The following is a 24,596-nucleotide window of genomic DNA, read 5'->3' on the forward strand; positions in this document are numbered from 1 at the left end:
ATGCTCAAATAGACAAACGCGCACACACAACCTCTCACGACTCACAGATAAATTTCACGACACTTAGTAACACCCGATCCACCCCATACTGACCGCCGCACCGAAGGTTTAGGGTTGCCACCCCACGGGTAAACCGACTCCAGAGACAAACGACAGCGACGCCGACGGGCTCGAAATTGTCTACCGAAAAATGCGATCCGTCTGTGACAGTTGCCAAAAACCGACTGACGCTCGGGCCCTAGGTGAGCCACGGTCGTTGGCCGCAACGGTTGGCGTTTTGTTGGGCTACTCATATGCGTCTTCCTTGCCTACACCTTTACCATCCGAAAGCCCACGCGCCCACTTCCGGAACAGCGTTGGGCTGCGTCGCGTTCGCCGGGACCGATTGAGCTGTTGGTAGCTGAACGCTGGAATGGGGAAATTTGATACCAATGGAAGCTAGCAATACACACAAAACCTATCAGGAGCATATTTTGTCTCATTTCGCAGATCAGGAGTAACAAAAGGCAGACAAGGACTTCACGTTTGGTTTATTCTCTCGTGTTACTTCCAGTCACTTGGAAGAGTGAGTATCCCTCATGGCGCATGGCGGGAGTTGTAGTGCGTTTGTGCACAAGTGCGATGTTTATTGGAAATCCAAAGTCCTTGGAGAGACCTATGGAGCATAGTAAACAAAAACAATGGGCTTACCACTACCATCGAAAAATATTTACCCATAAAAAAGACGGTGCATGAAATTTTGTTTATGGAACGAGACCTCGATTTTGAAGCTTTTAAAATTCGCCAGCTGATTTAATCGATTTCATCCGCGAAGATAAGTGAGATTCTCAGAGGAAAGAGATGAAACGTCTTTAAATGATTAATATTTTTGAAAATAACGCGGCTAGCAATTATTTTTGTAAACTTCTGTTTGGTTGTAAATTGTTTACGATTTTGCTACTACTCATAACAGGGTTGTTTCCGGTAGGTATAAGAGAGTAAAGGATGTATCCACATAAATAGTAAATAAAATCATTCCTAGAGAGTTCACACGACTCATACAGTACCGTATCTCCGTCGACGAACGAGGGAATGGTGCGCTGCGACTGAAGTCAGTTGAACTCGAGAGTCATATGCTGGCCCACCGTCAGATCGAGTAGCCGCAGGTTCAGCTGCACACCGATCGTTTCAATCACTATCAACACGACCCGGTACGGGGATGTTCCGCGAAGGTAGAAAAGATCAAGAATCTTGCAGTCACGGGGGATCGCAATTCCGTTTTGTCAACTAAAACCGCAGGCATTGTTCAACGTTATATAGGAAGCCTATATAAGTAGTCTTGGGGATAGCTATATCTTGGGGATCTCTTCAAAGCATCTTAAAACAACTATTACCATTAACAAAACTTGCGCAGTCACATGTTATCAAAGACAAATAAAAAAATCGCAACGATTTTATTTTGAAAATAATTTATATATCTAAACCTTGGTCAACCGGTCGAACCGGCAACGACACGAACCGGTCGAACCGGAAAAGGTTTATAAAATATTTCCAAAACCGATAGAAATGTTGCAAAATATTTCACAGGCGCCGGCTCACCAAATTTTGAATATTCAACAGTTTTTAGATTTTAAACAGCAAATTTTGTAAGGCAATTATTACAATTTTATACAAACTAGAATAAAACATACCAGAAGAGACTATTGCACGATACAGCTATCAATTGACATTTCAATTAATTCAAATTGATTGAAAAGTTAGTAAGGGATAAAGGAAATTTATCATTTTTAATTTGGTATACCAAAGTAATAATTATTACTATTCATATTGTATTATTATTAATTTATCTCATTTATTTACTAACTTATTACGATATTATGGATATTACGTTGCGGTTTACTATTTTATCTTTTAGCACAGGTATATAAAACGATACATTAATGAAAAATATTACGAACCCTCTTCAATGGCAGTTTAACTCCTGATTCGCATATTACGTGCATTTTTCTCGGCAAGCGTTGGCAGATGCGATTACAACCAGTCTCGATAACCGTAACGGAAGCGATTAATTTCCCCGAGAAATTATGACAAAAGATTTATGAAACACTGGTTCCTGCGGAGGATGGGCCGACGGACGAACCGAGATCCAGTTTCGCAATCGGTCGATCAGTGCACGATCAATCTCTTATCGCGCGCGTTTAATCAATCGATGCGCTTGCCGGCGAAACGGAGAAAGGCATACAACCGCGTGTTGATCGGCGTCGCTAGACGAAAGACAAGATCTTCCCGGCACGTTCCGGTGCGCGATCGAATAATCACCCTCCAGTGTCGACCGCGTCGTGTTGGCCCAATTCCATAACGCGAAGGTGTGTTCCTCGTCGGCTGGGGAGAATATTCCCGCATAGATCCCGCACCCTCCACCCCAACCGGCATGGCGGAAGACGCCCGTGGAACAAAAAGTGAGCCAACACCAGCACGCCCCGATGGGAATCTTAGAACTAGTTCGTGGAACAAGGAACGGCTGGAGTCGAAAAAGAAAAAAAATACAGCCCGCAGGGACGTCCTGGGTGTCGTGTAGTTCTTCCTTTGAACCGGCCGCTTTCACGGGGACGGTGGTTGGTCTCCCGCGTCATTCTGAGACGTCTACCGCATCGTTCGGGCAACAGGAAGAAATATAAAAGCCCACATCCAACCCGCTCGGGAAGGTTATTCGGTGTTTGGAGCGCATCTCGAACACACATCACTCAAGGCAGGCAGATACGGGAATCCGAAATGAAGATCCTCCGCACGTCGGAACGTTACTGGGCGGTGGTGGCATTTATTTGTCTTACCGGCGCCATCTCGATGGTTCAGTCGCAGATACCTGGCTTCGGTACATGCCCGGACTACTCGCCCATACTTCGCTTCAACCGGACACGCTTTCTCGGGACCTGGTACGAGATCGAGCGGTACTTTACGGTCACGGAGGTTGCAACCAAGTGCGTCTCGGTGACCTACGAGCAGCGGGCGGACGGGAAGATCTACGTACGGAATGCGTACACCAACCGATTGTAAGTACCTTTGAGGTCGTAAACCAAGACTGTGACCTCTATAGTTCCTTTTCGATGCCGTCTCCTTAGCAATGGCGTCGAGCGGATCATTTCCGGCGTGATGGATAAAGGCGCCAAAACGCCAAAAGATGGCCGATATCAGATCGAGTACACCTCATTCCCGTACAACTACAACGCGTCGGTGATGGTCCTCGACACGGACTACGATTCCTTTGCCGTGCTGTACTCATGCAGTTCCTTCGGTCCAGTAGGACACGCCGGTTAGTACGAAATTATCTACAGAGTTCTCCCACAGTCTAACCCTTTCCGTGGTTTTTTCCTTAGTTTCCGCATGGTTGATGGCCCGCGAGCGACTCCCGGCCGGTCCGGTTCTTCAGCGTGCGTATGGCGTGCTGGATAAGTATAAAATTTCGCGAACCTTCTTCTTGCGCACCAACCAGGAGGATTGTGTGACCCTGGCCCCACCGGAACCGGCCATCGACCCGACGGAACCGACCACTCAGGACGCCCGGAATGAGGGCGTTGTCGTGCGGAACGAGGATGACTTGCAGCAGTTGCGCAGTGACATGTTTGCCGGGGCTCCGGTTCCACTAGAAGTTCCCAGTGTTCCGGTAGGAGAGAGTAACTCATAAGAAAGGTTTATTTGTCGATTTGTTTATTTATTTTCCTATCTAACTTATTCGATCGCATTTGTTGTATAATCTTAAATAAATACAAACTCATTGATAACTATGTTTTGAACTTGTTTGCTTAAAAAACATCTGAACTTTTCATCTTTCCTTACTGATTCACTACGACCGAAGTACCTTCTCCAAAGACGAGTTCACGAAGACGATCGTCTGTCACACACTGTCAAGTTCATGATCACCTTCGACTTTTGCCGTGGCTTGGTCGGCTGCTGCTTGTACCGGAGAGGCTTGCACTCTTCGGTGCGAAATTGGGTCACTATTCCACCAGGTGGTCTCACCCATCCGGACGAGTCCGGCTTCCGCTTTCCCTTTGCCCAGAGCGTAGCGCCTCGCGTCGTGTCTGTTGCTTGAACTTTTCCTTTCGCACGCCCTCCCCACAAGGCGCTGACTCGGCCAAGGTGGGTTTGCCGTGCGGTTGGGCGCGGGTGTAAACAAACCAGTTTCTCCGGCGATTCCACTCCCATCGTGGGACGTACCAGAAGGTGAGCCCAATGCCCGGTCCCGAAGAAGGGGGGCTTCGCGGACGGTTCACGATCGAAAGAGAAACGGCTTGGTACAAGATCGCGGTTCATGGTGGAGTTCAATCACTCGCGTGTCACTGCTTGATGGTGGCATGATGCTGTCTTGAAGCCGTTGCCTCGGCGTTGATTGATGTGAAGCGAGAAACGCCGGTATTAAGCCTTAAAAGAAGTTATCGGATTCAGGTTCCTTCGACTGAACTGTTGCTTTGTCCATTTTTATAAATATTCCAGCCCCATGTTTTGTTATTTTCAAATTGGTATCATGTGTTTATGTTTGAAATAGATTTGTTAAAAATTAAAAACGAATTTCACAATATTTCCTTCGCATCTCTATATTTTTTCTTATTTGTTTTGATGGCGTTTTTAATGACGATGAAATGTCTCCATCACGATCCGCTTACCCGGGGGCATTAAAATCACCCTGCCGGTCATAAACACACTTTCATCTAACACTAACTATCCAAACGAGCCCCAACCCATCCACGGACAAGATTTAAAAAATAAACACACAAATATATGGGTCAGTCAGCCCAGGCGCAATCAGCGCACGCTTTCGGTTGACATTTCTTTCACTGCCTAATTACTACTAACGCCCCTTTTCCTGGACACGGCGAAAGAGATAGGGAGAAGGATTCTCACTTCCAAGACCACCGGTAGCACTGCCGACACAACTATGTTGTAGCCCCCCTTTGAACCGGTTTAAGATGTTGTCGTTGTCTTCGGGCGCCGTTTAAAGTTTCGGTACCAACCGTAGGGGTCCTAGGGAATTATAAACGGTACAATTTATAATTTTACACAACAACTAACCGGACCAGGGGGGAAACAATGGCCGTTAGTGACCGCCATCTACATGAACCTTGCGCAAAGTAACAAGCCTAATTTAGGCTATCGGATCATGCTAACTGCTTTTTTTTTGCTTTATGTTTTTTAGCCTTTCTTCAGCGTGATTCGTTTTTATTTTGTGGCCATTTTTTTAGCCGTTTTCGGTGCTGGTCTGGAAATAATCTGTGCACAAAAGTGTCGCAAGAAACGCGTGTGTATGCATGCATGCGTAGAGTTTGCTCGAAGCATCTGGCCACGCCGTCATGGTGTCTTTTTGAAGAAAGAAAAACAATTTCCACTTAGATTGAATGGGTTGAAAGATATATCGTGGTTTCTCAAAAGGAAACCACCTAAGATGCACCTCCCTTTCAGGGGTGATAGTTTAACAACCGTCGTTTAAAGGACTGTAATCAAATGCGTTCTTGTTTTTTCAAACCCACCTGAAGAGCTAATATAGAGCGACTTACAACCCGGCTGATTGTAACGCCGAACGTTGCCATGAAAGTCTGCCCACATACAACACACGCACCCGGCACGTGTTCCCTTACACCGAGGCCCCCCTCCTGCGATCCGATCTCATGGATCCGCAGCATCGGAGGCTCGCGGGATCGCGTGGCAGCAGCTAAATTCAGGCAGCAGCACGCGAAAGACGTTCATTCCCGTGCGCGACGTCCACCGAAACGGACAAACGGATCCCACACGCCAGTGCAGGAAAGCTTTCACATTCAAACCCGAACGCAGTTTGTGTTGCATCTTATTTTTGTGCGGAGGGCTCCAAACTCCGAAACCCAACCGGTGAAACTGTGCCAACGGTATAATTAGCAAGGAAATCTGCAGGCGAAAGTAGAAGAAAAGAAGTGTCGAAATTTGAAGAAAAGCAATAAAAACAATTAGTGCATCGGCTGAAACTCGATCAAGAGGGAGTGTGTGTTACATTATTCGTGATCGACGTTACGTCAAGACCTTTAGATAATAACATCATTTGTGCTTGCGAAGTGTTCAAAGTACGGGCAATTTGAACAAGTGACGAAGGTGCTTTTTTGGACACTTCAGCGGTCGGCTTCGGTCTGCAGCAAAGTAAACATCTCCGAATTCGACGCATCTAGAACCGGATATCACAATGGAAACGTTTGGGTATGTCATCACAACGGCAACCAACTCTCATAAGCTCGTCAAGGTTAAGCACGAACGTACGGATGGGTACTTTTAAAAACAATCATTCATTAAACCGTCTTGTAGTTAGAACAGATGATTGATAAACACCGGCGGTGCTTTATTAATGCTCGTTTGTTAATCAGGGTCGAAGATGAAAGGTCGCAGCCTTAACGAGCTGTGTGTACGCAAGGTGTGGTAATGTTAGCTCTCCGTGATTATTTACCATTGTGTAGCTGAGTACACTGAAACCATAACTTGTTTGGATTGGTTGTTATCAAAGGGTGGATTTTTGTGTGATTTTTCAAATCAATTGGATGACATTTAAAGGTACCTATCATAGCACCTGAACATAACTAACAAACGAGGGATCATAAGAAAATGTGTGTAACCTGCATCGCATCGTGATCCCAAAGACCCCCTTAACCGAACTCACGCCACATTGCGTAACACACATTTCTCCCAAATTGACTGACGACCGATTCGATAGCATGCAACCCACCACCCGCCCACCCATCCACCCCGTGATCCACCATCAGGTGCATGTTTGATTTGATAAGATATTTGAAAACCATAAACAAAACAAACCCCCATGTCGGATTGTGGGTTACAACATCACACCCCGAAGCTCAACGAGCATATAACGCGCTCTCTTGGCCGCCCCGCCTATCACACGTGCACCGCACGTCTTCCGAAAAGGCTCCACATTTCATGCAGGGCCAATGCACTCCGGGAAGACGCGCAAGACCCCGGCGAGCGTTAAAAAAAGATCCACAGCCAAGAGCCGTTGACCGAAAGAAGCTTTAAATTTCCTTCTTTTCCGTTTCATAACCACCCCCGAAACGAGGAGTTTTTCTTTTCCCGAGAGAGAAAACAAGACATCATCGTTTGATGCTCCACAACGTAACATACTTTTAGCTTTTTTTTTAGTTTCTTCGGGGAAATTATGCTGGGTCGATGGTGGATCGCTGCTCTCATGTTTCCTCCGAATCGATCCTCTATGCTTTAAACGGTTTTATCTGTTTAACGGGTCGAGCTTTTGGTTCAAAAACTAAAATCGCATAAGTTTACATACAATATTTCATATTTGGTGTACATAATTCCTCAACATTTCAAATTTTTTCATGAAATGAAGTTCATATCAATTTACACTTCGACGCATGGCTCGATCAATCATTCTTCCTCTCCCACGTACATCCACACATCCAACAAAATTATGCAACCGGTTTTCGATGCCCGATGCTTGACCCACAGTGGCTTAAACCTAAGGCCCTTTTCTGCCCAAAGGAAAAACATAATTTTCGACCGATCTCGACCTTGCCACACAGACGCGGTGTGTATATGTGTGAGATTTTCTTATGGCTTTGAAACATGTTGCGGCAAACGTGACAAAGTTCACGTACGGGTCTTTTTTCTTTTTTTTTACAACCGTAGCAAATTCAACCTAATTTTTCATTTACAACCCATATTGCTCAAGTGCGAAACCAATGGTAAACGGATCCGATCGATGTCGAAAGTGATGGTTAAAACAATCATTTTTCCTCCGCACATCAATAGGCCACCGGTGGCGAGAAGAAAGAAAAAAACCCGATTCATTGAACGATGGACAACCCTTGCACGATCAATCGACTGACTTCGGAGTAAAACTACTTCGTCACATATTAAGGTCATTAACGCAACGCACCACCTGCCTAAAGCAACTCGACCGTTACGAGATGTTATTGCACCTGCGGATTCGCATGCACCATTTTGCAGACTTTCTCTGTTTCAACGAGGCAATTCATCCATCCGTTTAACGCTAAATTATAACGTGTGACAATATTATATGGCACGTAATCTGGTGTTAACAACTCAACAGCATATCTCGATCGCACGCAATTATTTGCGCCATCAGAAGCTCTTGCTTTCATCTAACTGAATATTACCATTTCCCTTCAGGGTAAAATGGAGGACGTTGATTGGGGTGTGCTGTCTGCTCGGTTGGCTCCAGTGCTTGGGACTGGTGGAGGCACAGGTTCCCGGGTTCGGTCAATGCCCGAAGGTGCCCGTGGTGGATAATTTCGACACCTACGCCTATCTGGGCCGCTGGTACGAGCAGGAAAAGTACCCGTTCTTCTTCGAACTCGGCGGACGGTGTATAACGGCTGACTACACGCTGAATCCCGATGGAACAATTGGCGTTTTGAATCGACAGAAAAATTCACTGTAAGTATAAAATAAGAGGTTTGCTGGCGCATTGGCTGGGGGGAACGGTTTAAAGATCGATGGTTGTACAATTCCAGAACTGGCAACGAAAATTCAATCAGCGGATCGGCACGTATCGTTCAGTCGGCGAAGCTTGCCGTTAAATTTCCAAGCGCTCCCTGTAAGTTGAAGGGAATCAATCCATCATTTACTACTCTGGTATCATTAACAAACTCTTTGGGTTATGTTTTACAGTTAACGTAGAAGCACCTTATTGGGTGATTGGTACCGACTACAAAACGTTCGCAGTTGTTTATGCCTGTTCGGATCTTCGTGGGCTCATCAGTGCAAGTGAGTTTTGTGTTGCAGCCTCAATAGAGTTGGCTTGTTGTAACCCCGTGTTTTTTTCTTCGATATCTTTCAGAGGTAGCGTGGATTCTGACACGTAAACGACACCCGGATATCGAGACGATGAAGAAGGCGTATGCTGTACTCGATAGTGCCAAGATCTCTCGTGCGTATTTGACGAGAACTGACCAGAAGAACTGCGAAGAGGTGAAGAAGGTCCCTAAAATATTCAAAAGTACAACTATTAAGGGATGAACGGGAAGAGAACCGGTAGAGATGGTGATGAGCTATTGATATGCTCATTGTCGTCGTGATTCTTTAGTATTAAGAAAAAAGACAACATTTAGTATTAAGAAAATAAAAATCGCAAAGGTTTTTGATTTTACAAAAAATACTTGAGTTTCATTATTTTTAAAAATAAAAAAATCGACCACGTGGTGATCAAACCATATGTAGCGCCTCTTGCGGCATTGTAGGATACTATGGTCGAAAACAAACCGCTGTCACTTCAACCATTGTTATTTATTTACGTTTTCTTCAAAGTCCAGTTTCTCGTAGTTTTCGTTTAAAAACATACTTTTACACATTCCACCGGCCACCGAGGACGACATGGATCCGGACGAATATCGTACGCTGCACGAGAGCCAGATGGAGAACAATAACGGCACCACTGCACTGAACGTATTTATGCACATTGCGCCACCGGTTTTCAGTGTCTTCCACACCGTGCAGCTACTCGCGGTGGCCAGCGTGGCGCACATTCCGGTTCGATTCTTGATAGAATTTTCGTTGATCGTTTTTCCATTCATCCTGCTTGTCACTGTGTTGCACCAGCTGGCGTTAAAAATTACACTCGCAGTGGCTGTTGTGTCTACAATTTCTGCCGTTCATCAGATACGGAACCGCTTGCACCTAGTTCCATTCGTGCAGGTTCCCGGAAAGTCTCCACAGTTTCTCACGTGCGTCAGGGCGCTCGTTAATCTTACCACGGCCGTCTGCATCCTGGCCGTGGATTTCCATTGCTTCCCACGCGAACTCGCCAAAACCGAAACGTTTGGCTTCGGGCTCATGGACATCGGTGTTGGTCTGTATGTTTTCAGTAATGGAATCGTCTACAAGCTTCGACCAGCTGAAGGGCGGAGGATACGCGCAGTACGCCTTCGGAGGATTCTTACCAGTGCGGCACCTCTATTCCTCCTTGGATTCGCACGCTTTTTTTTAACCAATGAAATCGACTATCAGCTGCATGTGTCCGAGTATGGCGTACACTGGAACTTCTTCATCACTCTCGCCTTCGTAAAAGTGTTCGGCACGATCATAATGGACCTAGTGCGCGATCCGGAGGTAATCAAATTCGTCGCCATCACGCTCCTCTGCTGCCACGAAATGATGCTTCATCTGGGCGTTTCCCGGTATGTCATGAGTGCGGACACCGGACGAGCGGACTTTTTTTCCGCCAACAGAGAAGGAATCTTTTCCTTACCGGGCTATTTGGCTCTCTTCCTCGCATCGGTCTACCTCGGTTGGATCGTGCGACCATCTGAGGAAATAACGCTGGCTAAAAAGTTCCTCCGCCGAGCGGCCAAAGTAGCCCTGATCGCGCTGGTCTGCTGGAAGATGATCTACGTGTGTGAGGACATGTTCGGCGTATCGCGCCGGCTCGCCAACATGGGTTACTGCTTCTGGATACTTGCCATCGGGTGCAGTGTGACGGCGCTGTTTATGTTCTTTGAACTTTTCGTCTACTTCGTGCGCTTCGAGGAACCGAAATCACCGGATCAGATAATCAAAACGGATGATTTTTGTATCCCGTACGTGCCGCTCATACTGGACGCGATCAACAGTAATGGGTTATTCTTTTTCCTCATCGCCAACGTGCTGACCGGGTTGGTGAACATTATGTTTCAGACTTTCCTTTTGGGCAACGCGGCCGCACTCACAATTCTTGTTTACTACATGTTTATGCTGTGCGTTGCTGTGTCTTTCCTTAGCATAAACAACGTAAAACTTAAGATATGGTAGAGTTAAGGGCTCCTTTTGTTCAGTTCATTTAGAACAATAAAAAAAAATCTTTTGGTTCTACTCTTCTAGTCAACCATGTGGTTAAATATAAAAACAAAATTAATCATTCGCTCACAAATAACCTCCAAAGACACTCTACTAGAAAACATTAATCATAAGGAACGAAAAGTTACGTATTGCGGCCAGCAAACGCCTTGAATAAATCACAAAAGTTCAGTATTAAAAACACAATATTTTATTCCTTTCTGGTAAAGCGGAAATGTCTTTTATTCTTACAATCATTTTTCGTAAATACTTGTTTTTGGAATTAAAATACTGTTTCCTTGTATTCCGGCGCGTATACCGTAAGTAACATTACATAGCTATTATAGAAGTTTGTTCAACTTTAAAGTTAATAATCTCGAAGCGTTCAATGAAGACCCACCGAGGACCTTAAGTTTAATCTCGAATTTAAGTACAATATTAGATTTAGCTCCATTAGTTAAGCCATAACCAACACAAGAAGCTCGTAAGGCAGATTGTTAGGGACTTTCATACGGTAGAGATTCCTATCACTGCCGATTCTCAACCCCTTATAAAGCTTGCCGGGTTAAGGCGTGAATCTTATTTAAAGCGTTTTTGTCCTTCCTTAAATGGTATTGGTAAAAAAATCACCGAAATGCTTTCTGGAACATATTTAAAGCAAGATTAAAGCTCATCCTTCGTTCGCGGATTGCGAGCGCAAAACTTCCGAAACTCCTCGTGTCCTTCCACCTGGGCGGCCGCTTTCGCGACCAATCGCTCAAACTCATTCACATCGAACGCATAGTTGGTGAACTTGGCGTGCCGTTCGTCACGTTCCGGGTGTCGCCCCTCACCCTCCGGGAAGACCAAATGATCACGCTCCCACGTAATGTAGTGGACACCCCGTAGACGTGCCAAATCGCGATAGCAGTTCGGATCCTCACAGTGATACAACTCGAAGAGCGTCGCCCATTTGGGTAGGAAGAGAAGATGCGTCAGTCCGGCTCCGTGCATACCGATAAAAATGTCACTGTTGCGAGTGATCTTCAGTTGTTCGATGAAACTCAGTTCGTGTCCAAAGTTTACGCGCTGCACGGCATAGTTTGGGTTGCTGGCAACAGCTGCAATCAGTTCATCTTCGTTAAGCACCCGCCGGTAGCGTGTTTGACGGGAAAGAAAAGTGATCCTCAGTCGACGATCAGCTCGGGTTGCCATACGAATTTTCAACCGGTGGAGAACATGCTCGGAAAACGCATGAAAAAGACCACTATTTTCACAGCCATGAATCTGAAAGAAAAATAAATAATTTAATTTCCAGACCAAGCGAAGTTTGTAATTTTAAATCTTACAATGGGCGTGTTGTAGTACAAGCCAAATATCATCCGTGGCAACAACGGTAAGACCACATTCCGGAAGCACACCGCTTTTCCGGCATAGGTCTTCAGATTCGCGATCGGATTTCGCGTAAAAACTTTAAACGTCTCGGCGAACGGTGAGTGATACGGAAACGATTCCCAAATCAGCACGTGCGTATCCGTCGTAAAGCTGGCCGCATGCGATAGATTCACGTGCAGCGAAGCGTAGAGATTAAGAAAATCACAGAAATGGTGATACATATTGATGGCGGCATCGATTTTCATTATGAAAGTTGGCTTCTCTATCACCACATCGCACTGGTCGTTTTCGATCGGTGGTTTGACGAGTCGCTCGAAGAACCGCAACTCCGGACCCCACGACTGCAGCGGACTAATGTGCTGCAGTTCATCCCGCAGTCGCTCGCCGTGCAGCGTACAGTGCCCTCCGATCTGCCCCTGTCCGATGACGTCCATCTTGTAGCGCAGCGGTTCGGTACGGACGGCCAGATCGGTGAAGTTGATCATCAGATTGCGTCCACGGCAAAAGCGCAGGTACTTGGAACATTCCAGCGAGGAATCGTGCGGAAACTGCGGTTCACACATGATGCGTGTTTCACGTATCTGATCCCGTACGAAACCTGTAATGTTATGGAGGGTTAATTAAAGCACCAAAATTTGTATTTAATGGGGCGTAAAGGTTTAATGACCGATAGGCGGTGCTAGGAAAGTTATCTAAAAGCAAATACATTTTTGAGAGATTGCTTTTTCGCCTATTTCTATCACTAAAAGCCCATTGTGGGCAAACCGAACGATCAGTATGCACATAAGAAAACGTGAGTTAGCCATTCAAGGCCACCATCCCTCGCTGTATACGTAGGATAGCGTCATGCTTCGTACCAAAGTCCGCCTGGCTGTAGAACGTATCCAGCTGAGCCTGCTTGCTTTTCACGTAACCGATGTGACTCCCGGGGCAGCTATGGTTCGAGAAGCGTCCCTTCTCCGTACACCCGTCTTCGTAGCCCCAGCAGGCATTCTTACGACTTTGGTAGCTGCTGCTAGCAATGATCGATCGATAGGGACAACTCTCGTCTTCGGTGCACTGCTTCTCCAGGGTAGGAAAACGTCGGAAGTAAATCGGCAGGTGTGCTTTCGGTAAGTTTATGTACTCGTACTTTTCACATGCTACTTGCGGCGCCAAAAGTAAATTCAGCACGATCGTTGCTGTGACTGCCAACGGTGCACCACGAAAGCATCCCATCCTATGCTAGCTGGGAAAGTTTGGGACATTCGATGATTCACTACACCCGCGCAAGAATGAACGATAAAGGTCGTTGGACTGGGCAAAACACTATCGTATATGGATCGAGTGGGATCGCGCGAACCAGAACTTGGCGATATTACACAATCCTATTGAACACCTCCGCACTTGAAAGTCTGCACGCGTGGCCACCGATGGCTTGACGCTGTGTTGCTGCACCGCCGGCGAAGTGTTGAGTGACGCGCGTTATTCCTATACGCGATGAGCTAAGCCGGTAGCGCAATTACACACGTTCGAGCAACAGAACCACAACACAACCGCGCGGAGCGTATCCCACGAGTTTTATTTACTAGCCGCCACGATCCATTCGCTACGCCCCGGTGCCTGCTGCCCTTTTGGACGATCGCTTCTGGTGATCAACATCATGATCAACGCCGCATGTTTTGTTTACTGTTGTGACGTCACAAACCGGTTTCTTCAATACGTCAAGTGTTGTAGGATCACTGTTTATCTTGCACCATTTTAATCTCATACAGCCTTTTGATAAATTTGTTGAACAAAGTATAAGTATAAGAAAGCCATCCTAATTATATTATGTTGAGGATCTACATTTTTTGCACCACACAAGTTCATCGTAACGGTAGATTTCTTTTTTCAAATCACTTTATTTACTACATAGCTTACACAAACGTCTGGCAGATGTCGCTTCAAACACCTGTGCGCTCGACATTGAAACGTCAAGTTTGTCATTCAACCGAAAATACTGCTTTTGCTTTGCCAAATTCACTCGTTGCGTAGTACAGCGAGAAATCACGATTTTTCCTACAGTAAATTGACCAGCAGGAGTATATTTGTGGTATAAATACTTCTGCTGGAAGAGTACCAATCCTGTGACCGATCAGTATCGACCCGCGCTTACGGCCTAGCTGAAAAGATGTCCACGATGGATCGCCATTCGATGTGAGTCTGATGAAACATCCTTTGCCGTGTAGGGGGTATGATTTTGGTGTTCAATGTTTTGAAAAATGTTTCCAATTTCGTAGAAGCAACGTGACTCCTGTCGCCCGTCAGCCCAGTCTGGACGATATGAATTTGGATCAGTTCCTAAAAATCTCCAACTACGAAGACACGGTAAAGCAGCTGGATATCTACTACGGCATCGGTGAGTGGCATGTGGCAATGAGCATTAATTGATCTGTCCTTGATCGAACCTCGATCGCCAATTTGCGCACAATGTTGCGTTTTATTTGTGATTGTCTTCGTACTTTTAGTTAAACGGCAACTGCTTCAGTTTCAAAGTCCAATCACTGGGCTCTTTCCGGTGCTCAGTACGGATCGCGAGGTGGGCAGCATTCGGGACAGTGTGTACTGTGCGGCTGCAATTTGGAGCCTCTATCAAGCGTACCGCCGGATCGATGATGATCGGGGCAAAAGCTACGAGTTGGGCCAGTCGGCCGTCAAGTGTATGCGCGGTATACTGGAGTGCTGGATCAAGCAGGCACACCGGGTGGAAAAGTTTAAATCCCGACAGTGTTCGGTGAACGCACTGCACTGCAAATTCCACCTGGACACGGGAGAGGAAATCTACTCGGATGAAAACTACAATCATCTGCAGATCGACGTGGTATCGATCTACCTCATTTTTCTGGTGCAAATGATCACGTCCGGACTGCAGATAATCTATACCCAGGATGAGGTCGCGTTCGTGCAGAACCTGGTGTACTACGTTGAGCGCGCGTACCGAACGCCCGACTTTGGCATGTGGGAACGTGGTTCGAAGTATAATGATGGCACGCCGGAGATTCATGCCTCGTCTATCGGTATGGCGAAGTCAGCCCTGGAGGCCATCAATGGGTGCAATCTGTTCGGAGAGAAAGGTGCCTCGTGGAGTGTCGTTTACGTCGATATCGATGCGCACAATCGTAATCGAAGCATCTTCGAAACCATGCTACCTCGCGAGTCGAGCTCGAAAGGCGTCGATGCGTCGCTGATACCGACGCTTTCGTTCCCGGCATTTGCTTCCCACGAGGAGCGGCTGGTGGACATGAGCAAGCTGAACGTGGTACGCCGGTTGAAGGGCAAGAAAGGTTTCAAACGGTTCAGTCGCGATGGTTACCTGTCGCGGTTGGAGGACAAAACACGGCGCTACTACCACAAAGGCGAAATTAAAGACTTTGAAGGGTTCGAGTGCGAGTGGCCCATGTTCTACACGTACATGATCATCGATGGCGTCTTCAAAAACAATCTGGAACAGATCGAAGAGTATCAAATGGAGCTTCGAAAGTGTATGCACTCCGACACCAATGGAGGTAAGATTCCGATACTGCGAAACAAACCGACATACTCAACTCAATCAACTTTGCAGATCCGGTTGTTTCGATGTGCTACGCTCCGGACGGCGACGGCATGTATACTCGATCGTCTTCACAATCACTTTTCCTCTGGGGTCAGTCGGTGTTCATCATTGCCCAACTCCTGACGGCCGGTTTGCTGCATATTAACGAGTTGGATCCGATTCGGCGATATCTGCCATCGTACAATCGACCCCGCAAAGGTGGTCGCTATTCGGCGTTTCAGGTGAGTCAAGGGATAAGGTTCAACTAAAACCCCAAGCAGGAATACAAAGAGGTATTTTAAGACGAAAAGCTTTCAAAATTCGCTGTACAAAATTTACAACACACATGAGGAAGGTCTCTTTAACACAAGGTTTGTGGGTGATAAGGAAGATGGACATTCTTCAGAAACAATCGCAAAACATTACGTTTAGAACAAGTTTTTTTTTTCTAAAAAACTCACAAAATACTAAACACAATTACAAACCTCTAACATTCGATTAAAACCAGGGTTTGGCGCTGTACAACGTTCGGTGAAACTTTACCAACCTTCCGGACGGAGGAACTGATCGATTCGAGACACTTTCTTTCTAATAATTGCTATCCTCCGTCAACGGCAACCGCATTGGACCGATTGGGGGACGAAATAATATTAATAATAATACCATCTTAATCTGCGCTATGTTATCTTCTTTTCCTCCCTCCTTCTGTGATATTGTCTCTTCCATCGTATCTTATTATATTTCCTTTTCTCTTTTGGGCGCTACATACAACCAAAGGCAAAACCGGGAATTGTAAGTAAATCGTAACGTAATCAAGTGGCCAGTTCTTCTTCCTAGAGTTCCTAGGAGTGACTGGAATCGTAACACATTTTTTTTACCATTCTTTAGAATAGTCCTGAGGTTCATTTTTTATGTTGATTACCATGGCTAATAATTAATTACTAATATTTAACCATCGGTAGATTTTTTCTCCTATCTCCATCAAGAACAGGCACATACATCCGTTTCATATTTAGTAAAATCGTAGTGGTTGTAACATTCAAACAAAATTGAGGAAAAGCCTTCCGATTAGTAGTTATTCATTTGAGTCAAACAAATATTACTTCACGTGCCTTACAAGAAGTTAGTCGTCGACTTATTTTTTCAGATTTAGAACATACCTTTTTATTTTATCGCCTTATCGACGGTGGTATATCTTTACACCAATAATTTAACGAATTATAACCGAGTGTCACATTCTCTATCTTCCATCGTTTACGCTTTCCACTCGCACACTTGCAACAGCGTACCAAAATCGGAAGTGTAAGTATACAGACTGTTTTTTGTCATTTTCCCGGCACTGAGCCAGGGGAAAATTGAAGGTTCCTACAGAAATGAGCCAACCGTTTTTTCGCGTGCACTGCTATTTCTTTTGCTTGCTTCTTGTACGCTGCGTGAACAGATGCGTATGCTCTATTGGACCGAACAATTGGAAACATTAATCATTAAGCAAACTCCACTACCAAATTATGGACCAACTGTTTTTACCTCTAGTACGCATTTTTGTATCTTTCACCCACTCTTGGACGCTGCTCTGGACACGGTTCCGCAACCCATCGACAATCGGGCCTCCGTTCACCAACGTGGATGTTGGTCAAAAACAAACCCAAAACGCAATGCCGCTCGCTCGCTCAATCGATTCTCATCAACACAACAAAAACGCTTCCATCGCCAACGCGCACGTGAATGACCCGTTTTTTTATGGAACATGTCAAACCGCTTGAGGGTTGATTTGATTCCTTACCAAAATTTAACTTTTGTTTTGTTATGTTAACATTCAACGCCAACTCCAATCGAAACTTGTGCCAATCATGACACTTCCTCCTACCAGGCACTAGCAATGCATCGACCTGTAACGCCACCCCATATCGAAGCGCAGCACAGCCAGGATCAAATGTCGGACACTTCCGGCGAACCGTCGCGCGTAAATATCGAATCCATAGCATTCTGTCTTAGGCACTTAATTTGTGGCTTTTCTAGCAGCTCGAGGATGTCCATCGTTGTGCTTCGCTAGGGGTTCTTTCTTTTTTTTTTTTAATTTTGTCCTTCCATTAAAGAATATTTATTTATTTTCGAATATGTGGTGGTTCCGTTTTGCTGCAGAATGCTCAGTGAGTGTCCCATGCGCATTGGCCTTATGTTTGTTCGTGCCATATTTGTGATTTTTTATGAAGCAGATACACACCAACACCTTGTATGTGTTTTTAGTACATAATATTTACTCGTCGCTTGTTAATTATTTAAAGCAATACTGATGTTTTAAATGATAATTCGATGATGATTATTTATTTGTGTTCCAAATTTTCAGATAAACATACATCCTTCTTTTATACTAGGAATCATTCCATCTAATACGTTCTGCTTTCCTTGCTAATATTGGTCTCTTTAACATTTTTACTTACATGTTCGACTTAACACGGATTGTTACGGCGGAAGAAAACACCGTGTTATTTGCTTAGCTAACGTGCCATCACATTCTCCTATTTCACTTTCCTCCCACAATAAGCAGACACTATGTGACTTAACCTTTTCCTCTATGCTTTCTGACTGCTCTATTGATAATGAACTGTTCTGTTGAGAAAGCATTAAACTTCCAGTGTCTTTGTTGTCTTGCGGAATGTTACTATCTGCGCGAACCGTTTCGATTAACTGTCGATATGAATGTTTTATTTATGTACTAATTTGTTCACTCCTTTCCGCACCATAATCCACACCACAAGGGGACAGCTACGGATTTGGTGGTACAAATTGTGCTGATCGCCGAGTCGATGCGTCTGCAAGCAATGATGGCTACCTACGGTATTCAAACACAGACTCCTCATGAGGTATGGCTAATGAAACTACGATGCATTAGTATGAATTTGATGGTGTTTTTTTGGTTATCTCTTTGTAGGTTGAACCAGTTCAAATATGGTCCTCCACACAGCTGATTAACGTGTACCAGCAGCTCGGTGTGAACGATAAGATCGGACTGACCGGACGTCCACCACGTCCCGTTGGTTCGCTTGGTACGAGCAAGGTGTACCGTATTTGCGGTATGACCGTGCTCTGCTATCCGCTCATCTTTGAAGTGTCCGATTTTTACCTCTACCGTGACATGGCACTCCTCATCGACGACATTAAGACGGAGCTGCAGTTTGTTGGGAAATATTGGCGTCTTTCCGGGCGGCCAACCGTGTGCCTGCTGATACGTGAGGAGCATATGCGCGATCCACAGTTCAAGGAAATGATCGACTTGTTGGCGATGCTGAAGAAAGGCTATTGCGATGACATGAAGGTACGCATTGGGCGACTGCAGAACCTTATCTCGAGCTCGTGTATCGAGCATCTCGATTTTATGTCCACCTCGGACCTGCCGGATGTTGGCGATACGGCTTTTGCGCAAATTCATCACGATTACATCGGGTACCAGAGCTTGACGGACGTACCGCGGGCGCAATCGTACCGTGAGAAGAAGATTACTGCCGCCGAGTACGCGACACGCTCGACCCCGGACATCCTCGAGGCACTGCGGAATACGGAATCGATCTTCCTTCAATGTCAGCTGCTCGGTATAATTCTGCATCGTGAGGGTGCCCACTACGAGCTGGCCGGTGAATCGGTGCACGTGAAGCTGACGGACCTCTACTATCGGGCCGGCACGCTTCGGTACTGGCGCGCAGTGCGCTACTGCAGTTCACTGTTGCGGCACATTGTGGATTCGATTTCGCCATTCATCACCACACTGTTGGTCAACGGAAAGCAGATCACGGTCGGGGTGATCGGGCAGCGGGAAACGATCTTCGACAAACCGATGACTCCGTCCGAGATTCAGAACGTGATGTACTCGACGGTGCAGCCGTATAATGTGATTCACGCGGTGCTCCAACAGGAGGTGGTGCTATATTGTGGTCGGCTGATTGCGACCAATCCGGACATTTTTAAGGGAATTTTGAAAATTCGTGTCGGATGGGTGCTAGAGGCGATGCGATTGTATCTAACGATGAAGGGTGATGAAGGAGCGGACATCGAGAATCTATCGCCGTTCCAGATTCGACAGCTGCTCCAGCGGGTGCTTACCGTAAGCCAGTGGGCCAATGATGATCAGTAAGTATGCTGAACACATTTCATTGATTTTATAAAACACTGACACATGCGTGTGTGTTTGTTTAACAGTTTTAGCACATTACAACGTCGTCAGCTAGAAGGGTGTCTATGCAGGGTACCGAGCTCGTTCTACAATCTAGTCTGGGACGTGCTGGAACGTACACCGCACGGCATTACGGTGCAGGGTCACAATCTACCCGCTATGCCGACGCTCACCAACAAAAGCCGCAGTGAGCTGTCCTTCTCGCTGCAGGTCGAGGAGATGCTGCACCAAATCATTGAACCCGAACGGCGCCAGATAGCGGTCGAACTGCTGTGCATTGTGGCCACCATCCTAAGTCGCAATCCGGAGCTTCGCTTTCAGCAGGTGCTTGATCTCGATCTGCTACTGGTGGATTCGTTCGCAATGTATTGCAAGGATCATAATCTACAGGCGACCAACGACATAACGCCTCTGTTTTCGCTTTCGTACTCCCAGACGACGGGTTATTTAGCTCGGGCCGCAGTAAACAGTGTACTACAGCGTGCTACCCTATCCACGGAAGATTTTGCCGACGATGTTGAAGATCACTGCCGCGTTCAGTGAAGAGCCGCAAAGTTGAGGCAAGCTTGTTTTTCGTTTTAATGCTGAGACTCGTTTTACAGTTTTGAATTTAGGTTCGCTTATAGCCATTTGTTGATGTTGTATGAAACAAAGTAAAAGATGTACTAGTTCTAGCAGCAAATGCCGAGCAATATAGACGCTAAACGTTATCCGTTTGAAAACGGGAGAGATTTTTAAACTGTAATCTCTTGTTGTTGCATGACGTATAACGAAGCAATAAATTTTACTCAATCATGACAAAGCGACAAAAATATATATCGGTTTGATACAATCCACCGTATCTTTATTTCGAAGATAAGAAAGCATGGCAATGACCAGCTGATGGTTATTTTTTAAATGTTATAGATAACAGAAACACGTGCCGCTTCGGGTTTTGTTCGTTTACCGAAAGAAATGTTCATGCGAAAATTCACTTCATAATGAACATAAACAAAATGTCAGGATAAAAAAGTGATAAATGCAATATATCGACCCTAAAACTTCTTTAAAATTGTACAAGATTTATAATGAAAGGTTATTTTAAGGAAATAGATAAAACAGACTCAATACACTTTCCAAATCCTAACTTTTTTGTTTATTTCGAATCATGAACTACTCCCATCAGCTAATGGAGTCGAATGTAGCATCATGTAAACAATAACAGTGAAAAATGTCAAAAACGCATCATTCCAAATTATTCGCCGGTAAACTTGGTCTTTGCTTGGAAAACGATGGCGGAATTACAACAATTGAATGAATTTATCGTGAAAAACAATACTAAACGGACGATAAAGTGCACTGCAGACGGTATAAGCTTGGAAAGATTTGTAAATATTTGTGATCTGCCCGGTGCACCGGAAGTAGTTCAACAATCCCTGCAGTCGCCGGTGTCCGAGCTTCGTAGCGTTGCCTCGATTGATAACAAGACCATCGAATCCGTAATCAAATCTATTGTTTCAGTATTGGTAACAAATGCAGGACTTTTTGTCACGCTGGAACAGTATAGCTGGTTGGCAAGGATAACTGTTGCAACGGACCTCCTGAATATACCCCAGCGATATGATTCCAGCTTGGTCAGTCGTTTGAGTTCGACTTTGGAAGCCCTTGAATTGGGATCATATAACTTTTCCCCATTAGTAGTAAGTAACCCTTCCAAATCATTTGTTGAAGTTGTTCTCGAACAAAAGTTGTAATCTAGGTGTTCCATTTTAGATAAACACCATAGCAAAACATTTGATCGAAGACGTGCCGCTGCAAGATGTTAATCTACTGTACGTCATAAAGAAGCTAGCAATTACCAACTCAAAGATACTGTACTACGTAGCCGTTTCACTCGTGTTCGTTGGAATTGAAGCGATAACGGGGTCTACTAAATCACAGTACCGCCTACACACTGTCGATGAGTTTCTGAAGTACCTGGAAGTGCTTAACATGGAGCATCTGCACAGCGAACGGCACAACTTGCAGATCATCTATCAGTTGCTAAAGCTGTTGAGCTTGTACGAAAACATGGTGCTTGTGCGACACTTCGGGAAGCAGCAGGCGGACCTGGAAAGTGAACATAACTGTTACGCCAACTTTTTCCGGGTTAGCGAGCAACAACGGATGACTTTTCAGCTTTGGCTAGAAAAGTCGAGCTCATTGGTCCGGCTTTCCGGGAACGATCGAGATGTAGATTATCTGATAGTGAGTTTGAACCACCATGCAAGGTTTCGATGCTTGGAAAACCGTTATCGATAATCCTTTTGTTTCTCCTCCAGCTGGCTGATTTGATCGAAGTTGACATGCTACCATTATTAGACGACGTTAATCCATGCGATGACTTGATATGACATCGAAAATTACGGCTGAAATATAAAAAACTGATAATGTTTTGTTAAAAGTGATTACATAATAAAAAGATATGTTTATCTCATAGGTCTTAAAACCAATTAACCCAAAAAATAAGGCTGCTTTTTCTAAATTATTTATAAGATTTTCTGTCCACAAAAGACGCACACTAATGTTAACGAAGTTGTTCAAAAATTTAAGAGCTATTTTTCGAAAAATGACGAAGTTGTTCAAAAATTTAAGAGCTATTTTTCGAAAAATGACTGACTATAAAATTTGCAACTTTTTGGTAATTGTATTTGGCTTTTTCATATTTATTATTGTAGGATATTACAGCCTTTTACGATGGATAGCGTAAGCTGAAACGCATTGATCGCCTTTGTAAACTCCGTTATCGCACCTTGAAACCGTAATATGACATCTTGCAATCCTTCATCGCGTTTGTGACCTTCATTAATATGGCTTCTTTATGTTTGCATAATTTAATGCCCCAAACAACACTATGAAATGTTTATAGTTGAGCCCATCTTCGAAGCGTCCCACGGCTGAAACACGGTTGGTACTCCTTCCTCGTGCAATCCTATACTATATTTTACAATTGCATTAACTCAGTATCTATTTCAGCCTAGCCAGGAGACACTACAGCCAGCCAGTCAGCCAGCCAGCCAACGTCCGTGTGCCATTATAGGGCAGGGATCAGCATACATTTCTTAAAAAGGGCCAGATGATTAATAGAAAACCGAAACTACGGGCCGGATACCTTAAACAATGACTTACACAAATGGTAAGATAAAATACTTGAATTTTTATCATTAAACATTTTTTAAACATTTTAATTCTTATTTTCGTTGTATTTTGATGGTTTTTTCAACATATAACAGGAACACCTCGTTGAACAATATTAATCTTCATTTTTGGGAAGGAAACAAACCTGACATCGTGGAAAAATCTTATAAAAAATGGGTTGAAGTTTTTGTATGAAACACTAAAATTTTATTACGGGCCGGATAAAATCGGTTGGCGGGCCGGATTTGGTCCGCGGACCGGACTTTGCCGACCCCTGTACAAGATAAAGTGTAGAAGTGATTATGGCTACTTAAGCAGGGATAGTGTACCATGTACAGTCGGACGTCGATTATCCGGGGCCGGATTAACCGGTGGGCGGATTATCCGGGGGTCTTGCAACTGACAACTGCACAACCGGGCTAACATGTTTCCATGAATATTAGGTTGGTTCACAACATTTTGTAGCAATAATGTGTCAAATAAATTTCATCGGATCGAAAATAGCAATAAAAATACCATAGGAAAATAATTCAAACATTTTTTATGATTAATCAACTAACTGGAACTGGTCAAAAGTGAACTAGCTGAGACTCAAACCAGGTATTATAAACGTATTTTAGTATATGTTCGATTATCCGTGGAATTCGGTTATCCGGGGACCTCTCGGTCCCGACACCCCCGGATAATCGACGTTCACCTGTATTTCGTTAGGGTTAGATTAGTTAGGACTCGTCTCAAACAAATTACTGATAGGGCAGAGTTACTCAGAGTACCATGTATTTCGTGAGGGTTAGGTTAGCTAGGAGACGTTCGAATCAAACAACTGATAGGGCAGAGTTAGTGAGGGATGCGGCACTAGATGAAGTGTAGGAGATGCGTGATTATGGCTACTTAGGCAGGGATATTGTACCATGCATTTCGTTAGGGATAGGTTTGTTGGGAGATTCGATCATTTTCAAGCTGTTTTAGTTACTTTCAAGAGTTTCACGTACTATGTGATACTATTTGGGTATACCAAAACCAAAACTATTTGGGTATACTAAAACATACGGAGATAGGCATAGTAAAAATGAACCACCACCTCCTTTTCATGGTTAGGGACAGGCGACTCAAAATTATGATTAGGGTATATTTCGCCAGGGTTAGTATCAGGATAAAAAAAAGCATACCAGTTACTACTGCATGCTACCCGCGAAGTCCTTCCTACATACACGCTCCCCATAGTCGTATTGTGTTTTTCAACTGCCATCGCTGCCATGCCGGTAAGTATGATACAGAAATAATTAAGGATTCGCTCACGTTTCCAAATTGCACTGTTCTTCAATACATTTTTTTTACTTACATGGTCGCCTAGATGATCTTTCATATCATCTATTTGATGAATCTATGGGCCCGAAAATGCTCGCCGATGCTGCCGGCTGCCGCATGTCATCGTTCTTTAGATGTTAACTGCCATTGCTGCCAGGCCTGTAAGTATGGAAAAAATGCACATCAGCCTAATGTTCCGATTGTTCATCCTTTTCATTTATGGGGTTACATGTACAATTCGGTGGA

At 44.8% G+C, this 24,596-nt stretch overlaps 6 protein-coding genes across 7 annotated transcripts; 5 read left to right on the forward strand and 1 right to left on the reverse strand.

Moving 5' to 3' along the window:
• The first annotated feature begins 2,751 nt into the window (after positions 1 to 2,751).
• Positions 2,752 to 3,661, forward strand: LOC131264068 (lopap-like). Its single transcript, XM_058266357.1, has 3 exons — positions 2,752 to 3,029; positions 3,099 to 3,289; positions 3,354 to 3,661. The coding sequence occupies exons 1-3, from the start codon at positions 2,752 to 2,754 to the stop codon at positions 3,659 to 3,661; spliced, it is 777 nt and encodes a 258-aa protein (XP_058122340.1).
• Positions 3,662 to 6,181: 2,520 nt separating this feature from the next.
• LOC131264069 (apolipoprotein D-like) lies at positions 6,182 to 9,000 on the forward strand. Its single transcript, XM_058266358.1, has 5 exons — positions 6,182 to 6,261; positions 8,152 to 8,418; positions 8,496 to 8,578; positions 8,653 to 8,748; positions 8,822 to 9,000. The coding sequence occupies exons 1-5, from the start codon at positions 6,182 to 6,184 to the stop codon at positions 8,998 to 9,000; spliced, it is 705 nt and encodes a 234-aa protein (XP_058122341.1).
• A 321-nt stretch (positions 9,001 to 9,321) lies between these two features.
• On the forward strand, positions 9,322 to 11,019 carry LOC131267430 (uncharacterized). The gene has a single exon (XM_058270310.1). It carries the CDS (start codon positions 9,355 to 9,357, stop codon positions 10,765 to 10,767), a length of 1,413 nt encoding a protein of 470 aa, XP_058126293.1. The 5' UTR covers positions 9,322 to 9,354; the 3' UTR covers positions 10,768 to 11,019.
• Positions 11,020 to 11,248: 229 nt separating this feature from the next.
• LOC131267429 (EGF domain-specific O-linked N-acetylglucosamine transferase) lies at positions 11,249 to 13,784 on the reverse strand. Its single transcript, XM_058270308.1, has 3 exons — positions 13,023 to 13,784; positions 12,120 to 12,763; positions 11,249 to 12,057 (listed from the first exon to the last, which is right to left on the reverse strand). The coding sequence occupies exons 1-3, from the start codon at positions 13,381 to 13,383 to the stop codon at positions 11,455 to 11,457; spliced, it is 1,608 nt and encodes a 535-aa protein (XP_058126291.1). The 5' UTR covers positions 13,384 to 13,784; the 3' UTR covers positions 11,249 to 11,454.
• Positions 13,785 to 14,169: 385 nt separating this feature from the next.
• LOC131267621 (probable phosphorylase b kinase regulatory subunit beta) lies at positions 14,170 to 20,726 on the forward strand. 2 transcript variants are annotated; one of them, XM_058270538.1, is made up of 10 exons: positions 14,170 to 14,343; positions 14,430 to 14,545; positions 14,655 to 15,692; positions 15,749 to 15,960; positions 16,496 to 16,510; positions 17,003 to 17,020; positions 17,589 to 17,681; positions 18,478 to 18,582; positions 18,651 to 19,843; positions 19,913 to 20,726. In XM_058270538.1, the coding sequence occupies exons 1-10, from the start codon at positions 14,318 to 14,320 to the stop codon at positions 20,427 to 20,429; spliced, it is 3,333 nt and encodes a 1,110-aa protein (XP_058126521.1). In that variant the 5' UTR covers positions 14,170 to 14,317; the 3' UTR covers positions 20,430 to 20,726. The 2 variants fall into 2 exon arrangements, with proteins under 2 accessions (XP_058126521.1, XP_058126522.1); XM_058270539.1 differs by lacking the exons at positions 16,496 to 16,510; positions 17,003 to 17,020; positions 17,589 to 17,681 and having other exon boundaries at positions 14,427 to 14,545.
• A 407-nt stretch (positions 20,727 to 21,133) lies between these two features.
• LOC131263958 (uncharacterized) lies at positions 21,134 to 22,360 on the forward strand. The gene is made up of 3 exons (XM_058266246.1): positions 21,134 to 21,565; positions 21,639 to 22,112; positions 22,187 to 22,360. The coding sequence occupies exons 1-3, from the start codon at positions 21,158 to 21,160 to the stop codon at positions 22,256 to 22,258; spliced, it is 954 nt and encodes a 317-aa protein (XP_058122229.1). The 5' UTR covers positions 21,134 to 21,157; the 3' UTR covers positions 22,259 to 22,360.
• Positions 22,361 to 24,596: the final 2,236 nt, after the last annotated feature.

The sequence above is a fragment of the Anopheles coustani genome, chromosome 2, assembly GCF_943734705.1.
Source record: "Anopheles coustani chromosome 2, idAnoCousDA_361_x.2, whole genome shotgun sequence".
NCBI classification, from domain to species: Eukaryota; Metazoa; Arthropoda; class Insecta; order Diptera; family Culicidae; genus Anopheles; species Anopheles coustani.